The 19,830-nt window shown below is 45.2% G+C and overlaps 5 protein-coding genes across 5 annotated transcripts; 2 read left to right on the top strand and 3 right to left on the bottom strand.

Moving 5' to 3' along the window:
- Window positions 1-6,810: 6,810 nt before the first annotated feature.
- Window positions 6,811-9,212, bottom strand: N7459_010063 (kinesin family protein; the record flags this gene model as incomplete). Its single annotated transcript, XM_056949231.1, has 3 exons — window positions 6,811-8,403; window positions 8,461-8,870; window positions 8,942-9,212. 3 exons carry the CDS (start codon window positions 9,210-9,212, stop codon window positions 6,811-6,813), a joined length of 2,274 nt encoding a protein of 757 aa, XP_056796456.1.
- A 580-nt stretch (window positions 9,213-9,792) lies between these two features.
- On the top strand, window positions 9,793-12,996 carry N7459_010062 (COPII subunit SEC24; the record flags this gene model as incomplete). The annotated part of the gene is made up of 4 exons (XM_056949230.1): window positions 9,793-9,897; window positions 10,001-10,648; window positions 10,709-12,355; window positions 12,421-12,996. The coding sequence occupies 4 exons, from the start codon at window positions 9,793-9,795 to the stop codon at window positions 12,994-12,996; spliced, it is 2,976 nt and encodes a 991-aa protein (XP_056796455.1).
- A 1,674-nt stretch (window positions 12,997-14,670) lies between these two features.
- On the top strand, window positions 14,671-16,066 carry N7459_010061 (mitogen-activated protein kinase; the record flags this gene model as incomplete). The annotated part of the gene is made up of 5 exons (XM_056949229.1): window positions 14,671-14,867; window positions 14,938-15,133; window positions 15,191-15,572; window positions 15,625-15,972; window positions 16,038-16,066. 5 exons carry the CDS (start codon window positions 14,671-14,673, stop codon window positions 16,064-16,066), a joined length of 1,152 nt encoding a protein of 383 aa, XP_056796454.1.
- A 314-nt stretch (window positions 16,067-16,380) lies between these two features.
- On the bottom strand, window positions 16,381-17,419 carry N7459_010060 (uroporphyrinogen-III synthase HEM4; the record flags this gene model as incomplete). Its single annotated transcript, XM_056949228.1, has 2 exons — window positions 16,381-17,009; window positions 17,113-17,419. 2 exons carry the CDS (start codon window positions 17,417-17,419, stop codon window positions 16,381-16,383), a joined length of 936 nt encoding a protein of 311 aa, XP_056796453.1.
- A 268-nt stretch (window positions 17,420-17,687) lies between these two features.
- Window positions 17,688-19,394, bottom strand: N7459_010059 (complex I NDUFA9 subunit family protein; the record flags this gene model as incomplete). Its single annotated transcript, XM_056949227.1, has 8 exons — window positions 17,688-18,125; window positions 18,185-18,343; window positions 18,399-18,540; window positions 18,595-18,686; window positions 18,745-18,839; window positions 18,898-18,960; window positions 19,017-19,030; window positions 19,096-19,394. 8 exons carry the CDS (start codon window positions 19,392-19,394, stop codon window positions 17,688-17,690), a joined length of 1,302 nt encoding a protein of 433 aa, XP_056796452.1.
- Window positions 19,395-19,830: the final 436 nt, after the last annotated feature.

Below are 19,830 nucleotides of genomic sequence, written 5' to 3'. Positions count from 1 at the left end.
ATCTTTAGATAACTAAAAGAGAAGAATCAGAAATTATTAAGAACTAGATATCTAAGTTATTAGGATAGATAGCCTATTAGTTAGGTAAAGATAATTAAAGCAAGGAAGGATAATATCTAATTTAGACAGTAACTGATTCTTATAGAATCTAACTTAAGCAGCGAGGGAGATCTCCTTTTCTATCCTAAATCATCAGAGAATCATAGGGATTCATCATCGACTAGAGTTTATTATAATATTAAAGGATGCAGTTGGAGTAACCTTCCTCTGTTCTGCCCAGGGACCCTGTCCCCTATAACAATTTTCTTAATAGTGTTATATTTATAAAGATATTATAGCCTTTTTATAGGTATAAATAAATATAGTCGCCTATAGTAAAGTGTATAGGCTAATATTATTAATTATATAGTCTTTTTATTTAGGCTATAGTATAATTTAGGTATTCTATAGTGTTCTACTGTACTTTAAGGTTAAATTTATAGATAAATATATTTTTAAACAGTATCTATAGTATATATAGGTTAATACTAAATATAAGTTGATATAGTGTATATCCTATAACAGTGCTAATAGAGCTATTTAGTAATACCTATAATATAAAGAGACCCTAATATTATTTCTATAATAGGTATATAGCTACTTAGTGATATAACTAAATTTCTGCTATCTGATTTATATATTTAGATTAACTACTAGCTTATATATAATATATAGTAGTGTAAAGAAGAGTGATATATAACACTATAAAGATACTGATCTATAAGCTATATATAAATTTTAGGTTATAATCTGATATCTATACTATAGGAATACCTTAGTCGCCTATCTATAGGATAGCAAGGATAGTAATTGCTTACTGTTTATCTATCTAGTTAGATTTATCTAGGATATAGCTAATCCTCTTTATAAACTTATATATAAGAAAGGCTACTATATTGTAGTTATTAGAAGGGAGATTAGTGATAAAGTTGATAGTAATAGTATAAAAAGGAATTATAGGAGATAATATAGGTTTAAGTGATCTATATAGTTAATATCTGTGTATAGAGTTATATAGATATTCTAGGCAGTTTATAATATAATCTTTTAAGTATTACTAACCTCTGTGTACTATAAGATCTATAAGTTTTTGCTATAAATGTTTAAATCCTTAATATCCTTAGTTATTATATACTATCTAAAAGACGTTATCAACTATATCTAAAGGGATATATAGCTATTAATCTCTATTAATATATTTAGAGTATAAAAGGTCTCTGTTAAGGATATAGAGGTATTCTAGTGGGACTAGATCTATATCTATATATATATATTGCAATTCTATAAAGATCATCTACTAGTATAGGTCTTCTATATATCTATTTATAAGGTGGGTATAGAACTTATTACTTATCTATATTATTAAAATAAGGAATATATAGGTTTTATTGGTATCTATAGGGGTAGTAAATCTATCTAGATCTATAAACTATATCTATATATTAATATATAGTGCGTCTAGGTTATTATTATACTAGGGCGTAGTAGGGTTAGTTAAAGGCAGTCTAGAGAGAGCATCTATAATATAATTAAAGACGCCTAAGTGGTAAAAGACCTTTATATAAAACTGTTAGATATATTAAGTACTATATATAAGATATAGATCTATCCTCTTAGGGGATACTAAAGTAAGGGATATAGAGAGGGCGATCATAGATATATAATCTATATAGATAATAGATATGATTCCCTTAGGAGCAGCTTCTATTATATAATATAGCTTTTATATAGCCTATATAATATAGGAAAATTCTAGCTCTATAGCCTAATACTTCTTCTCTATAGATATAGGGTTAGGGTTTTTAGCCAACTTAAGAATATAATTAGTTACACTGCTATAGATATAAGAGGATATAATAAGATATTATATTTATAGTCCTCCTTTATATAAAAGACTATAACACTATAACTACCTTCTTTAGAAGTGTTAATATCTATATAGAGATATCAGTTATAGTTCTAGTAAATAAGCTATTAAGGCTCATAGAAAGCTTTCTAAATCTTATTAAATATAGTAAGTTCCTATATAATTAGTATATATATATATATCCTTAGGGACCACTATAGATAAAGATATCCTAAGAGAGGGCTACCTTTTAAAAGCTTAACCTTATATAGATATAGTGGTTTAGCTTTAGCTATATAGTATAGGATATACTAATATAGCACATCTATTATACTAAGGTATATTTTAAGATAATATAAAGTATAAAGGAACTATAGATCTATAATCACTTTAAGCTTTTCTTTTAAGGTATATATTCTAAGGGTGTTAATATATTAACTAAATAAACTAATATAGGGGAAGCTAATATATACCTTAGTTAGCTTAAGAGTGATATTATACTCCTATAAATATAAAAAGAGCTAATACAGATAATAAATATACTTATCAATAGTGTTATCTACTATAAGAATATTATCTAGATATATATAGCACTATTCAATAAAATCCTTTAGGATCAGATCTATCTAATATTATATATAAGTAATACTATTATAAAAGCCTATAATAATAATATAAAAGATTTTCTACCCTTAGTATATTATAACTGCTATTTATTAATAGTAATTAAGGTATAAGTATTACTAATAAAAGAACTTTACTATATCTATAATTATAATAAAATCCTTCCTTTATACTATATTAAGGATATCATTAAGGGTCAGAATTAAGTAAAAGTTATATATTATAAACTTATTAAGTCTATAGATATCCACAATAATATAGCCTTTCTTTATACTATTCACTATATACTATACTATAAAGACTAAATATATTAATAGGCAGAAGTTCTCTATAAATAATATCTTTCCTTATTTATATAGGCTATTAAATATCTTATCAATAATAATATAATTATATAGATTAAGTAGGTATATCTTTACTTTCTGCTGCTTTAACTCCTATCTATTAATTATTAGGATAGTTATCTATCAATCTAGTAAGATATTAATAATTCTAAAAGTACCCTATATATTATAAGCATTAATAATATCAGTAAGCTTTATAATAATATTAGGGGTACTATAGATAGTAATCCTATTTAATAAGACTATCTCTATCTATATATAGTGTAGCTCTAGCTTCTATATCTCTAATTTAGGATTAGATTTAGCTAAGTTCACTATATTAAAAGATACTTAGTATATTTACAGAAAATCCACTTTATAGAGGATACCTATATATATATATCTATTAATAATATATAGGTTAAAAAAGTTATTTTCGGCCTAGACCTATATAAAATTAGTGTTAACAAGATATAAATATATAGACACTATAGGATACTATCCCTTAAAGATAAAATCCTAATCTATAGGGAGTATAGTATTAATATAAACTAATACTTAGATATATAATTATAGGGATACAATAATATAAGTATCTATATAGATAGGATAGGATTATAGGTAGTAAGGTTTTATATATATCGCGATAGGGAATTTAAGATCTATATATAATATAATTTAAACAGTATATAGCTTAAAATCAAAGTAGAAACCTTTATAAGCTATAATATCTATACTAAGTAGAAAGCTAGCTTTTAGATTATCTATAATATATACTTTAATAAAGACCTTTATAGTATTATCTTAACCTTAGAAGTATAGATTAATAATAATATATTTTAAAGATATATAATATAAACCAATTCCTTTCACTAAGATAGATCAATTAAGTTTATACTGTTCTATATATAGTAAGTCTATAAGTTTTACATTAATTAGCATTATTGAATAGCTAGAGTCTAGATAGATAACAGTAATCTTAGACTATAACTATAAGCTAATAATAGTAGATATATATCTCTATATTTTATATACCTCGCCTAGGTATACTAATATCTTTTAGTTAGATTTAATAATAAGTAGGTCCTTTAGGGTTATATCTATATCATCCACATCTATAGAGCTAAAATATACTAAGGCCTTATTATTTATAGTAGCAGCTAAGTATTTATAGTCCCTTAGATATTAGTGTAGCTTATTATTAGATATAAAACACTCACTATATTATATACAGATAACACTATCAGAGACCTCTATCTGATTATATAATAGGGTATCTATATCTTCTTCTAGGGCTTCAGTATATATAGTGTCTAGTTTATTAAAGTTATTAAGGCCTATAGGGTCTATATAAAAGGTGTTATTATCTATTATACTATTATTAGTATAATTAGTATCTGCTATTAATAGGGTATTAATAAAAGAGATATTCTATAGATCTTTCTTAGTGTTAAAATAATATATAGTTTAACAATATTTACATCTATAGAAGTAAAGCTGATATTAACTACTTATCTATATATAGTATATATCCTATATCTAAAGGCGATCTATAAGTAGATATTAACCTTACTAATTAATATACTAATTATTAATATAGTTCTAGTTCTATTAATTCTAGACTTAGTTATTAGATATAGTCTACTAATATAGCTAATTCTGCTAAATATAGGGAAGTTAATACTACTAATACTAATATTAATACTATTATATAGTGTATAGCTGATACTACTGCTGCTAGTAGCTATAACTAAACTATAGTAAAGATAATTATAGCTATTATATAGGTGGTATCTAAGTATTAGACTAGTAAAGATATCTATTCTGGTTCTACTATAGCTTATACTAGTTATAGTTAGCTTTATATTTATAGTTTTACTAAAATTAGGGTTAAATAGGGATTATATACTACTATATATATATAGATAACTAATATTAATATAATCTTTAAAAGTCTAATATTAATACCTACTACTAATAATAGCTATTTAGCTCTTTAATAAATATAGATAGGGTAGTAGTTAATATAGATTCTTTTATATTATACTAAAGTTAGGGGTTAAAATAAAACTATACTGCCCTAAGCTATATAATAATACTAATAAAGGAACCTCTGCCTAGCTTAGCTATCTATAAATTATAGAATATATTTTATATCTATTCTATAACTAAATAGTATACTATAATATTTTGCTAGTTATAAAAGGTATTTATTATATTAGCTTATATAGTAGTAGCTTAGGTCTTAAAATATCTTTTTAGTTATATAAACTAATCTATATTAAAAGATATTATATTTAGATCTACTTATTTCTTATCTAAAAGCTCTATTATCTACTAATAGAAAGCTTTATTATATAGGTATCTTAAAAGGTTTATATATATAATATCCTTAGTTTTAAGTGGGATTTAGATATATAAGATACTAAGGAAGATATAAATATTTAAGTAATAGGAAGTATCTTTAATAGTCTTAATATAAATATCTAAATTAGGATCTAATATAAAATAATTAATCTCTTTAGTTTTCTATTAAAAGGATCTATCTATATTAGGTCTAGGATTACTAAGTAGTCTTAAAAGACTAAATAAGCTAAAAACTAGCTACTATATTATTAGGGTCTATATCTATACTTATAGCGCTTATATATTCTATACTAAAATATATATTATATTATAAATCTCTATTAATTTGCTATTTCTGTTAGATAGGTTTAGGATATCTATAATAGATTTAAGTGAGTTATATATAACTAAGGCTGGATATATAGATTAAGAGGAATCTAAAGATAATATAGTTTTATAATACTAAGTAAATAGATTCTACTTTAGCACTTAGATAGATATAGACTATATATATAGGTAGTTTCCTTATACTGATTTATATAGGTTTAAAAAAAGGTATAGGTTATAGGGGTTATTAGATAATATAAATAGTATAGTAGTAATCTTAGTAAAAGTTAGTATAGGGTATAGTGTCTTTACTATTAGTATAGATTAAACTATTGCTTAAACTATAGCTTACTGTTAGACTATATATATATATACTTTATTAAAGTCGTATATAGTATAATATAGCTATAAATAGTTAATCGCCTAGTCTAGGGGATATAGGTATTCTTATAGAAGATAAGGAATCTCAAAGTGAGAGATAATATAATTAATATACGCCTAGAGCTTAGTGATAATATTAGGCTAAAGATTAAGATTCTATATATTAGAGTAATAGAGATATAGCTAATAAGCTAAATATACAGTATTCATAATATCTCTATCGCGATTATACGATATAGGCGTGTAATATATATAGGTTAATATAAATAGGGTTTAGTAGGGTTTAGCCGAACCCTATATATATATATATATAATATATACGCGATGTGAGGAAGAGATAGGGCGAGAGAAAAAGTGTAAAAGCGTAGTTATCAAGGCTCGACAGTAAGGATTTAAGGATGAGGATTAAAAGAGTATACACTAGAAACCAGCGAAGTGCGTAGATGCTCAGGCTTAGAGCAGAATATCGACGTTGAGTGACGGCGATGCTATACGCGGCTGCCGGAAGCCAGCAGAGCGCGTTGACGGGCGTGCGATTGAAGGACTTGAATACTTGGAGTCGTTCAATCAGGTTAAGGATAAAAAAATTTTAGACCCAGAGAACCCTGGCGAACGGAGATATGCTACCAGTTGGTACGATGTAAGATGTGATCAAGATGTGTAATTGACTAAGATATGAGGACGGCTACGTAATAATGTTATTCTGGAGTCACCTGACTCCGCTCCGTAACACCATCTCTGGGAGAGAAGTATGGCCTGGATAGCACGTTGATTGCACTAAATAGGGACTACCCCGGAACCTGCAGTATAGCTACCTGGATAGCAACCAAAACGCCCTAGCACCGTCGCTCGAGGAAGATGCATCATGAAATTAACAGCGAAATGCCCGAGTCTATATGTCCCACGGCCGCAGAAATGCAGTAATTAAACCAGTACTCCATTTCGCATGTTCTCAACGGTGCGAATCCCCACGCCCTTCAGCGTGCTCAGCTCTGCCAGACTGCTCACTTGGAACAGGGACTGGTCTGAAATCATGTCGACATCATCTGCGTTGGAGCTCGTCTGGTCCATCTCGCAAAGGCAGTCGACAATTGCCTCTGCTTTCTTTGCACCAACACCCTTCAACAACTTGATCTGGCTCACATCCCGCGAGTTGATAATCGACAGAAGGTGCATAGTCCGCGGTGACAACGAGCCATTCTCATATTCATCCAGGGCTTCCAGGTCACCTCCAGGTTGACGAATCGCCTTGGAAGTGGCACGCTTCTTGTGCTTGGGACGAGAGGCACCAAGGAAGCTGTTCTCATCGCTAGAACATCTGTCAACCACTGGATCTATGAAATCATTGTCTTCTTCGGTCACTTGGCGTTTACCAAGAGCAACTGTCGGCTCCTTTTTGAGAGATAGCATACTACCAAATTTACCCTTGGCAGGAGGAGATACGGAGCTGGCAGGCTGTTGATCCCATGATTGATGGTGAGTACGCTCTTTCAAGGCTGCAATCTTGCCTACTAGCTTCTCGTTGTGCGGGAAATGCGGGAGAGCTAGCTGATACATCTTCAATGCAGAGCTATTCTCACCGCGTGCTTGGTGTTGCTTGGCCATGAGAAGATACGACAAGCCTTCTGCCCGAGCATCTTCGGTCCCTTCAATCCGCTGCTCGAGAAGCTCGAGCCGTTGCTGGACTTGCTCGTTGAGCTCACGGACCTGGTTTTGCCTCGACTGCTCGCTCACAGCTCGCACCGCCAGAATTTCCTCAACTTTCTTTTCAACCATCTCTTCAATTTTGGCGGCCGAGAGATCGGAATAGGTTGCTTTGGGCTGTGATGCGGCAGGGGCCTGGCGCGTCGACTTCAACCGAGAAATGCTGTCGGAGGACAGCGAAGGGCGCATTGGAATTTCGGGTTTCCGGATCTGGGCCACGGACTTTGGTGGTGGGCGATCGGAGTAAACACTAAATGCCTTCATGGGCTTGCCATCGTCCGTTTTTGTTGGATCCTTTGCAACAGAAGCAGGCATGTTGACATTGACAGAAGCGGTAAGAGGCCGAAGAGGCTGGCGTGAACTAGCCATTGATGGCCGTAGCGATGGTCTCGCAGGACCTTTGAAAATTGGGTCATTCTCGACCTCTCGCACCTCAATCTTCCGCGTCCGATTGGCGACATTCAGCGAACTGATCGTGTCGAGGTGATACGACCGTACCGGTGCAAGGTTAAGAATCATGACCGTCAGCCCATTGTTCTGCCCAAGTGACAAAATTCGGGTCATCTTGGACTCGCGATATGGTATCCGATGTTGCTTCTTCGTGATTGCCTCGACGCATTGAGCGAGGACGAAGAGACTTTTGTTGATGCTGGCCGACTCCACCATGCGCTCTTTATCATTCTCCGTCCTTCGGTTATCTTCCGAGCCAGCAAGATCAATTGCAGAAGCAGTGCTGGCTCTGGTCTTTTCCGGTGAGCAGATGGTAACTTTAACACCGAGGATGGCATGCGAACGGGACGAATGGGCGTTCAACTAGAGATGTTTTGTCAGAACAGCTTCAGGTCTGTAGGTACATGTTTGCAGACGCACCTTTGTTGCCGAAGTTGATCGATTGTTGTTCGCTTGATCATATAGTCCTTCGAACTCTTTCAGGCTGGTGCATGACTTCTCCGTAAGTCCAACGACCACCGTCTTGCCTCCATTGTCGCGGAGAGGAAGACCTGCCAGGGTGCGCTTCTCCGGTGGCTCGAACAGATCATACACTTTGTCATTGTAGATCTCATAGTAGCTCAAGGCCACCTGCACCGTTGTCTCCCCGTTGCTGTCTTTTTCGATCTTCCGGCTGCGTCTGTAAATGCCACTTAGGAGTCGGGGAATCACACCCCGGTCCGCAAGGCTTTTACCGCCACGCATCGTATGTGTTTTCCCAGTCCCAGTGACACCATATGCGAAAAGAGTGACATCAAATCCGTTAAACAAGTGTTTGATAGTTGGCGCCACTATATCACCAATCAGCATACTCTATCGATGCGCCGAATCGTCGCCAGGCTGGATTCCTCGCGACACTCACCTTCTGCATCAAACAACTCTTGCTGCGAGACCTCTGCAGCGTACACTGAACTGAACTGGAATGTATACTCCTCGCCCTCGTTTTTGGGGTTGGGGATTCGCACGACATTATCCCTGTCCCTTAGCGCCGCAAGCTTGCGATCGCAGTTCATCGACTGCTGCGACGTAGTATCCGCAGTGGTAGAGGCATGAGATCCTGTGCGAAGGATGACATCGAGTTCGCGTTCAGACTTGAGAAGCGGCCGAACCCGCGCGACAACTCGCACGCTCATGGTGACAACGCAAACGCTCAGGGTCTTCAAGGGTAACGCAGTCCAATTTGACTTCCAATGGGCCAGCTGAAGGAAAAGACACCCACCAAAAAAAATCACACAAATCCCCCCAAACCAAAAAGAAACGAAAACCTACCTACCGCGGTGGATGCAGGAAAGACGGAGATGCAACTCGGGGAGTTTGGGGCAATGTTGGCGGATGCGGGTTGGCTGGGCAACGCTTACTCGGCTGCACACATTCTTCCTCGATGCGACTTCACCGTTGGATTGATATGCACAACACTCTCCAGACTAGAGCAGAATGCAGCTTACTAATTTCACTCTTTAGGGGAAATTCTTCATGACGATCTGTCATCATTCGCAGAAGCTCAGGCTGTAGAGTTGGGCGCCGTCGAAATATATTCAGCACTCGGTGGTGCCTCTGCATCACCAGAAAGATTGCTTTTGATATGATTACCCCAATATCCTTTCAACTGTAGCCTGAGCTGAGCCCACTGTGGAGTGATATGCTTCTTGGGCCACGTATGTACATGCATATCAGCCTGTCTATATAGTTCCCCGTAGCGATGGCCGAGCTCCCATGTGGCCGCTGCCCCGTGATTGGCTGGCCATCCGCAACCTAAAGGCCACCGTACACCAACATCACCGCCTCTCTGCTCCTCCCCCTCGTGTACTGTCTTTCTTGGTATGAGCGCCCTCTCCCCTGTGTTTCTTTGGTCGACGCAGCTCAGTTTCTCTGCCGATCGCCCCTTTTCTTGGCCGATGATTCGCTGACTGTGGGGTTGTAGCGAAGCTGGCACCCGCGCGCACCCCATATCAAACCAACTCCCGAACTCAACAACCATCCGCCTTCCCTTCTCATTCAGGAATTCGACTCCGCCGATACCATCCCTTCGCAGACATTCATGGCGGCTCCACAAGGGGGTTATCCTCCCCAGGAAGGGTACGGTCAGCCTGCGTACGGCTCCCCGGATCCCACCCAGCAGTTACCAGTACCCCCGCAAGGCGCGCAGGCCCCGGCCGCAGGCGGACGGAAGAAGAGAGCATACGCTGGTGAAGCATTTGAATTTGGATCTGGTGCCAATGCTGCGCTTGGAGGGCAGCCGACGGCGGGAGGCGCCTACGGGCCCTACCCGCCCCAGCCAGAACCTGTGGGATACCAACAGCCTGCGTATGGCGCTGGCCCGACCCAGATGCAACCCGTGGCGGCAGGATATGCTCCGTCTGGCCCGAGTGATGTTGCGCAAATGACCCAACAATTCGGTGGGTTGGGCATGAGCGAACCGCATCATATCCCCCCGCCGCAGCCGCAGCCGGCAGTTCAGCCGCCTCGCAATGTCCAGCTCAACCAGCTCTATCCGACGGACCTCCTCTCCCAACCTTTTAATGTGGCAGAACTGGATTACCCCCCGCCTCCTATCATTCTACCTCCGGGGGTATGTTCCGTGATGCCCCCTCCCCTTTGCGCGGCAAGGTGAAGTGCTGACAATCGACAGACCAGTGTTTACCCGTCCCCCACTGCCAACTGTCCGGCGAAATATATGAGGTCGACCTTGAACGTGGTTCCAACAACTAATTCTCTCCTCAAGAAATCCAAGCTACCTTTCGCTCTCGTCATTCAGCCTTACGCCGCTCTTCACGACTCGGAGGACCCCATTCCTGTGATCCCGGACCAAGTGATCTCGCGATGCAGACGCTGCCGCTCATACATCAATCCTTTTGTCACCTTCCTTGACCATGGCCATCGCTGGCGTTGCAACATGTGTAATCTCACCAACGATGTGCCGCAGGCATTTGATTGGGACGCCACACTACAGAAACCGGCCGATCGTGCGCTGCGCGCCGATCTGAACCACAGCATGGTGGAATTTGTTGCCCCCCAGGAATACATGGTCCGCCCTCCTCAGCCGCTTGTCTACCTCTTCTTGATCGATGTGAGCTATTCCTCTGTGGCTAGCGGGCTGTTGGCTACCAGCGCACGCTGCATCAAGGAGAGTCTCGATCGTATTCCCAACGCAGACCGACGGACTCGCCTGGGCTTCATTGCCGTAGACTCCAGCTTGCATTATTTCAGTATCCCTCGGGATGGGTCCGATAGTGCCGAGCCTCGCGTGCTGGTTGTCAGCGACCTTGATGAGCCCTTCCTGCCAATCCCCGGTGACCTCCTAGTGACCTTGAGCGAATGCCGGGTGAACGTCGAGTCCTTCCTCGATAAGCTACAGGAGATGTTTCAAACCACTCAAAACAACAGCTGTGCCATGGGTTCCGCATTGAGGGCTGGTTACAGGCTGATCTCCCCCGTTGGAGGCAAAATGACTGTCCTGAGTGCATCTTTGCCGAACATGGGCACCGGGGCGCTCACCATGCGGGAAGACAAGAAGATTCTGGGTACCAGCAAAGAATCGAGCCTTCTGCAGACAGCCAACTCTTTCTACAAGAGCTTCGCGGTCGAATGCTCCAAGGCCCAAGTGTCCGTGGACATGTTTCTCTTCTCATCCCAGTATCAGGATGTGGCATCCCTCAGCAATCTGCCTCGGTACACCGGTGGCCAAACCTACTTCTATCCCGGCTGGAACGCCGCACGAAGCGAGGATGCGATGAAATTTGCCCGTGAATTCTCCGAATATCTGTCATCTGAAATTGGCCTGGAGGCTGTTCTCCGTGTGCGCGCCACCACCGGTCTGCGCATGAGCACCTTCTATGGCAATTTCTTCAACCGCAGTTCCGATCTCTGCGCGTTCCCGGCTTTCCCTCGTGACCAGGCCTACGTGGTCGAGGTGGCCATCGACGAGACCGTGGCGAAACCAGTCGTGGGCTTGCAGGCCGCTGTGCTTCACACCACCTGCAATGGTGAACGCCGGATCCGTGTCCTCACTTTAGCACTGCCGACGACTCAGAACCTGGCGGATATCTATGCCTCGGCTGACCAGCAGGCTGTGGCGACCTTCTTCAGTCACAAGGCCGTTGAGCGCACCCTCAGTAGTGGTCTTGAACCTGCTCGCGAAGCGCTGCAGGCGAAGATTATCGAGCTGTTGACCACCTATCGCAAGGAGCTTGCTGGTGGCAGCGTTAGCGGCAGTGGTCTTCAGTTCCCCGCCAACATGCGTGGTCTACCTGTCCTGTTCCTCGCCATGATCAAGAACGTAAGTGTCAAGGGGACGTATATCTGACTTCTGATACGTGGTACTAATCGCATTTGTGCATCTAGCTTGGTCTTCGCAAGTCGGCACAAATCCCCACAGATATGCGGTCCGCCGCTCTGTGTCTCCTGTCGACTCTACCCCTTCCTCTCCTCATCCAATACATCTACCCCAAGATGTACTCTCTCCACGACATGCCGGACACTGCGGGTGTGCCCGACGAGCAGACCGGCGAGATCATTCTCCCGCCCACGGTCAACCTGTCCTCCGGCCGTCTTGCCTCGTACGGCCTGTATCTGATTGATGATGGTCAGACACAGTTCCTCTGGGTTGGTCGTGACGCTGTGCCCCAGCTGATCGAGGACGTGTTCGGCGTTCCCGACCGCAACCAGCTGCGGGTGGGTAAGCAAAATCTGCCCGAGGTTGAGAATGAGTTCAACCAGCGGGTGCGGGCGGTGATCGAGAAGAGTCGTGACCACCGATCCAAGGGAGTCGGCAGCATGATCGTGCCTCATCTCTACGTGGTGCGGGAAGATGGCGAACCGGGCCTGCGCTTGTGGGCCCAGACGATGCTGGTCGAGGACCGCGCTGACCAGAGCGTCAGCCTGGATCAATGGATGACCACTTTGCGAGAGAAGGTATGATCCCGAATTCCACCCTTCTTCATCTCTGACTCTCTCGGGGGTCCCTTCCATCTTTTCCTTCATACTGACCGACGTTGGTTCTCTAGGTTGTGCAGTAAGACAAAAAGAACACCAGTCCGCCCCGATCTGGACTCGCCCATCCCCCTCTCTTCCTTGTTTCCACTCCTCTCACACCCCATCTTCTCTCGCATTCTCATGAAACCCACATTTTTTTCTTGTTTACCTGGCTGGATCTTGTCTCCCGCCTGTACTACTACGCCGGGGCTAGGATTTCCGTCATGGAGACATCCGCGTTTCTTTCATTTGGAATTCCAGTAGATCAAGGGTGGATTTTATAGGGCGATAGATGCCCGCATGTTGACATCTATGAGGGCACGAGTGCCGTTTTACAGAAAATCGAACCATGTCCTTTTTTTTTGATTCTGATGTCTGCTCCACATCCGTTAGTCGCCCGGTCCCAACCTCCAGGGCCAATCAAAGGGCGAATGCGCCCAGGTGAAACCCGGCAGGAGAGACAGGCTGCCAATCAACGCCGCTGCGGCTGAGCAAGTGGAGACGAACAGTGACTGTGATTGTGATCAGGTCCGACAGTAGCGCCGGTTGGGTGTGATGGGGATCGGATCTGGCCAGCGGCAGAGAATAGAGGGCTGTGAAGAGAAGAAGGATCTCACCGGCGTGGAGGGCGAGACGCCGGATAGCCATGACGATTTCGACTGGCGATGATCACTCCCGATATCGAGCTATCGAACGATCTCGAGGAAGATCGAGAGACGTAGGTATGTATACTGGTGTATACATCGACTGGGTGGTTCCAAGGTTCAGCGTCATTTAGGATTGCATTCAACAGCGCCTAGAGGTCGAGACGAACGAATGGAACGAAGATGGACGACGTCGATGTATACATACATGCGTCCAGGGCGATGCCCACGCTTAATATTAGAAACAATAGCGCGCTCCTCTCCCACTCTCACTTCCTCTCCTCCACGCCCCTTTCTTTTCCCTCAGCTCGTCTGCCCCACCAACGCCCAACGCTGCCGTGGCGGAGTTCCGCTCTGCTTTCTTTCCTTTCTCAACCCTCCTGGCCACAAACCTAGCTTCAAGATCCCCAAGGCTTTGAGACTGTGAGTGCTCCTCCAGCTAAGTACCCATCCGTGGCTGCGATCGGCGGGTCAACCCCGCCTCGGCACGGCGACAGCTCGCGAGTGCTAACCATCCAGCCTATTCACCATCCAGAATCGCCCCCGAAACACTCTGCTGCCCGGTGTTGCTTCTATCCGATACGCATCCCCGTTCCAAATCGCCTTGCTCGGACTTCCTCGCCCGGCGCTCTTCCCCCATCAACCACCCGTGGAGCCTCGTGCGACCCCTCCCAGCCTGACCATTGGGGGTGATCGTGCGACGAATACCTAGGACTCCAGGGGCAGAGGCAGACAACTATTCCCACCCCTCTTGTGCTCTTTTTTACGGCATCAACAGAAAAGTAAGCCTTGTTTCTTTCTTCGTTTTGGCCATTGAAGCGCCGTGTGGTTGTCCCAATTCGACCAGCCCGGGGATTCAACACGTCCAGGTCGAGGGGGCGCACTGGTGAGGCACTCTGTTCTGTACAGAACCCTGGGCAATGATCCCTTGAGCAAACCAGCCTGCGTGTCTGGTTAGAAAGGGTTCCCCGTCGACATGGATGGTTTCTCTCGCAGCCTGGTCTGGCTCTCCGCATGGATCCTTGGAGCTAACCATCGCCCGCAACCCCACAGCACTGCCGACATGGGTCAACAGAATCCCCCACAGGGAGGTTCCCGCAAGATCTCCTTCAATGTATCCGACCAGTATGAGATTCAGGATGTCATTGGTGAGGGTGCATATGGTGTGGTCTGGTAAGCAGCCTAGTTGCCCCGGCTGGTGACGGCTGGCAGAGTGCATCCCCAGCTCATACCCCGATTGCAGTTCCGCCATCCACAAGCCATCGGGCCAGAAGGTTGCAATCAAGAAAATTACCCCCTTCGACCACTCCATGTTCTGTCTGCGGACCTTGCGTGAGATGAAACTGCTGCGGTATTTCAACCACGAGAATATCATCTCCATTTTGGACATCCAACGGCCTCGCAACTATGAAGGCTTCAACGAGGTGTACTTGATTCAGGTACAGCATCCACCCGGGAATGTCCACTGGTGCCTGGTAGCTGATTCATCGCTATAGGAACTGATGGAAACGGACATGCATCGCGTCATTCGCACACAAGACCTGTCCGACGACCATTGCCAATACTTTATCTACCAGACGCTACGTGCGCTCAAGGCCATGCACTCCGCCAACGTTCTCCACCGAGACTTGAAGCCTTCGAACTTGCTTCTCAATGCCAATTGTGACCTGAAAGTCTGCGACTTTGGCCTGGCTCGGTCGGCCGCCTCCACCGACGACAATTCCGGGTTCATGACGGAATACGTGGCCACGCGATGGTATCGTGCACCAGAAATCATGTTGACATTCAAGGAATACACCAAGGCCATTGACGTCTGGAGTGTTGGTTGTATCTTGGCGGAGATGTTGAGCGGAAAGCCTTTATTCCCCGGAAAGGATTGTACGTTGTCTGGTGTTGGTGCCACAATTTGATCTAACCGTTCGTGATTCAGATCATCACCAGTTGACTCTCATCCTGGATGTGCTCGGCACCCCCACCATGGAAGATTACTACGGCATCAAGTCTCGCCGAGCGCGCGAGTATATCCGATCCCTTCCCTTCAAGAAGAAAATCCCCTTCCGGGCTCTGTTCCCCAAGAGCAATGATCTGGCATTGGATTTGTTGGAGAAGCTGCTGGCCTTTAATCCGGCCAAACGCATCTCCGTCGAGGATGCCCTCCGCCATCCCTATCTCGAGCCCTATCACGACCCGGATGACGAGCCCACGGCCCCGCCAATCCCAGAAGGGTTCTTCGACTTTGACAAGAACAAGGATGCGCTGAGCAAGGAACAGTTGAAGAGTATGACCACCTTTCCCCGACGTTGGCCTTCGCCCGGTGCGAATCTGTACTGACGTGTGCGGCAGTTCTGATCTATGAAGAGATCATGCGGTAAGACAGCCAGGGATCGGTGTGGATCAGGAGGAAGCCAGTTATGAAGCATGCAATTCATTTGATCGGTCCGCGTGGAATTGCCTCACGGCACGAAACCAAGGCATCTGGAATTATGCAATCCACGAAGTGATCTGCCCAGTTTCACAATCCATGAGCGGCATAGTTCCCAAGTGCAGTGGAGAAGAGTCCCCTCTCTCAGCGACGTCACCAAGTGATCCGGGTAGAGTCCGTATATATACAACTTCTAGAATTATGTACAGGAAAGCAGTGAATCCAGCCAGAACGGGAAGACGGGTCCGCATCCAACTCATTCGCTCAACGCGACTCCATAAACCTCCGAATGCCCGCCTCCACACCCTCGGGACTAGGCTTCTCCGCGCAGACATCCACCTCGAAGCCAAACTTCGAGCGCAGATGATCGCGTGTCGTCGGCCCGATGCTGGCCACGAAGACGCGCTGTGCACCCGCCGTTGATTCCCTCGCAAACGGACCTAGCCCGAGAACCCGGAGCATCGCCTCACAACCCGTCGGTGAGAAAACGGCCACCCATAGCGCCGGGGCAGCGGAAGATCCCCGCACCGCCGAGTCAAAGTCCCGCTCGAACGAATCCATTTCCGCGGTCTCGTAGACGACCGTTTCGTCCACTTGGATCCGATGTTGCGGGGAACGGGTGGGATCCATGAGAGTCTTGGGGATGATGTCGCGACGCTGCTCGCCGACGAGGAAGAGCAGGGCGGGCTTCGCAGCAGGATCACCGTAGGAAAGATAGCGGGCGTTGTAGTGCTGCAGGATCAGATGCGCGAGGTTCTCGCCGTTGCCCGCGTCGGCACCGTGGATCGTTGCGGCGGGAAGCACCGTGTCTCGCAGGGTGGTGAGAGAGCGGGCCGTGGCCGGTCCGACAGTGTAGAGGATCAACGGAGTTGTCGACGGCGATGCGAGGGGAACTGGAATGGCGCAGACATTTAAATTAGTTCGGTGGGTTCGTGTGTTGTGTTCCGGTCTCGATCGATGGCCATCGCATAACAGGACAGGGAGAATAGTACGTACGGCCATCTTCCTCGATCATCTTTGCGAAACCTTCCACCGCGCGCTGACTGGTGAAGATCATGCCGCCGTATTTCCTTTGATCGCCCTTTGGACGGGCCTGTGAAGAGCCGTCGGCATTGCTGTCTCCAGTTTCGAATGCGCCAGAGGCGAACAGGCCCCGCACGCGAGCTAGGTTTTCTGTGTGGAAGCGGTGCTCGAGGACCGGGATGAAGGAGGGACGGTAGCCCTTGTGGGAGAAGAACTCCTCGTAGCCATCGTGGGGCGACGATCTGGTCTTGAGGAGAAGGATGGGGGTTGGGGAAGACATGGTGGGTTTCCAAGTTGCCGAAATCGCCGCAGATTCGATGTTTATCGCGATTACGATTGCGATTGCGGGGCGGGAGCTCCCGCTCACCTGTTGAGTAGAGAGACGGCGTAACTGCTCTCCCATTGGAGGCGCCGTAACATCAGAAAGGGTTCAGAATGGAATTACGCAGAATGGAATTACGCAGGGCAAGAAATGGTCCAGACAACACAAGGAAATAGAATTGGGTCTAGGAGGCGGCTTATATACACATGGAAAGAGAACATTGAGACTACTGGTCGTCCAGCACATGCAAGTACTTCTTCTCCTCGCGGCGCTCACGCTCGGTGGCTGGGGGAAGATCGTAGTAGGACGCACTACGGTATCCTTGCAGGTAGTGGAAGGTCAGATCGGCCAGATCAGCCAGCTCGTTCATGCCTAGATCCTGGAACGTCTTGGCCTCGGGGTCGATCTCCTGGTCGATGAACTCGCGCTCGACCTCGTCGGCGGACATGGTGTGCCACCACAGGTACTTGTTGAGATAGTGGGCCATGGGCTTGAGGATGGACTTGGGGACATTGAGGTGGCGGCGGTGCTTGACAATCTCACGGTCCACCAGCTCGGCGATCTCAGCGGTGGAGTAGTTCTTGGGACCGTAGAGCTCGTAAGTCTGGCCCACGGTGCTGTCGTCATGCAGCATCTTCTCCAAGGCGGCACCCACATCAATGGCCTAGAGACAAGTTAATCAGAGACCCGGGATGTCAAAAGGGCACGCCGCGCGCGACTTACATGGACAGGCCAGTAACGCTCCTGCATGTGGTTGGCAGTCAACAGATTGGCCACGCTGGCAAGTTTATGAAGGAGGTTGTCCTCGAAACCAAACATCGGAGCGGGTCGCACAATTGTGGTCTCGGGGTAGATGGAACGGACGATCTCCTCGCCCCACGCCTATTATCCGGCTTTAGTGCTGTGGCTGTGGTGCACATCGAATTGGATGACCAACCTTAGTGGCAAAAAACTCCGACGGCGAGTCGCGACGGGCGTTGTAGGAAGAAACATGGATGAATCGGTCTACGTCGTACTTGGCGACAGCCTCGACAATGCGCTCGATGCCATCGACGTGAACGTCAGTGTAGGAGAAGTTCCTTACCATGGTCAATGGGTCATGCCAATCTTTCAAATCCAGCGTTTGCACTCACTTGGTGGGGTATTGGCGGCCAACAAGGTTGTAGACGATATCGGAGTGACGGACACTCTCCTCGATGGACTGGGTGTTGCGCAGGTCGTATTCCTGTGGGCCGTTAGAACAGTTCCAGCTTGGGGTACGGCGATAGCCAGAGAAGGCATACGATAAAGTTCACCCGACCCAGATCACCAGTGACTTTCAGGTGGCGCTTGGCCATCTCCTCACGGTAGGGGACTACCACCGTGCATCCCTGCTTGGCTGTGGGGGGTTAGTCTTCCACTGTCCCGGATTCCTCCTCCCGAGGCTTTGTACCTACCGAGTCTGTTAACAATGTAGCGACCCAGGAAGCCAGTAGCACCGAAGACGGTCGCAGTGTGTCCTAGAATGGAGGTGAGCAAATCGGACCGAGGGATTGAAGCGGACGGGCTGAGGTACCTCCAAGGGACGAGCTGGAAGCAGCAGACGTTAGCAATTGGGCATGCAGCGACCTGAGAAAACATCATTGAGGGCTTACCGGCCACCCTGGACCTTCAAGATGGGCTTTCCAGTGCGGGTAATGGCGACATCCTGGAGGTTGCGACGCTGAAACTGGACGTGGACACGCGGGGCAGGGGCGAACGCCCGCGACCCCAGGGCAGAATTGAAGGCCCGGGACTTCTGCATGGTCTCTGATGGGGTAGAAGAGACGAGACCAGCGGCGGATAGAGCGGAGTGGGTGCCGATGGCAGAGGGTGAGGTGCAGCGACGGGCTTTCGCAGGTTCGGAGTTGGAAAGCACGGGACTGTGCGCTAGTCCCGATCGGGGCCGGCGCATTGATGCACCTTCGAGAGGTCGCTAACTGTGTATAACGACTCAACCCGGCATTCTCGGGGCTTGTTCACGGCATTCGATCTTGCACGTATAAGTGAACTCCTTTTTGAGTATCTCAACTAGTATTGGCTTCGCCTCACGGTCGAGGTGACATTCTAGAGCTCCTCCAAGTTCCTGTCGCCCAAGGTCTGACAATTCGGCCATTCTGATTGGATGCGCCCGCATCCTCGCTGCCATACGCGCGAGACTCACAAAAACGACCTCAATTCGACTTTGATCTAGGTCAAATAACAAGTTTCTGTGCTGATCAAACCGGAGGAAATACAGACTACAGTAACCCTTTCAATTTCGTAATGTTTGTTACAACGGGCGTCGAGAGTAATCCAGGGCGCGCTATTCCTCATTGGATGATCGTTCGGCATGGGCTACTGTGGAAGCA

This window comes from Penicillium hispanicum, assembly GCF_028827665.1.
Source record: "Penicillium hispanicum strain IBT 35686 chromosome Unknown utg000008l_segment0_segment0, whole genome shotgun sequence".
Lineage (NCBI taxonomy): Eukaryota > Fungi > Ascomycota > Eurotiomycetes > Eurotiales > Aspergillaceae > Penicillium > Penicillium hispanicum.
Note: the sequence above shows the minus strand (reverse complement) of the source record. Positions and strands in the feature narration are given on the sequence as shown.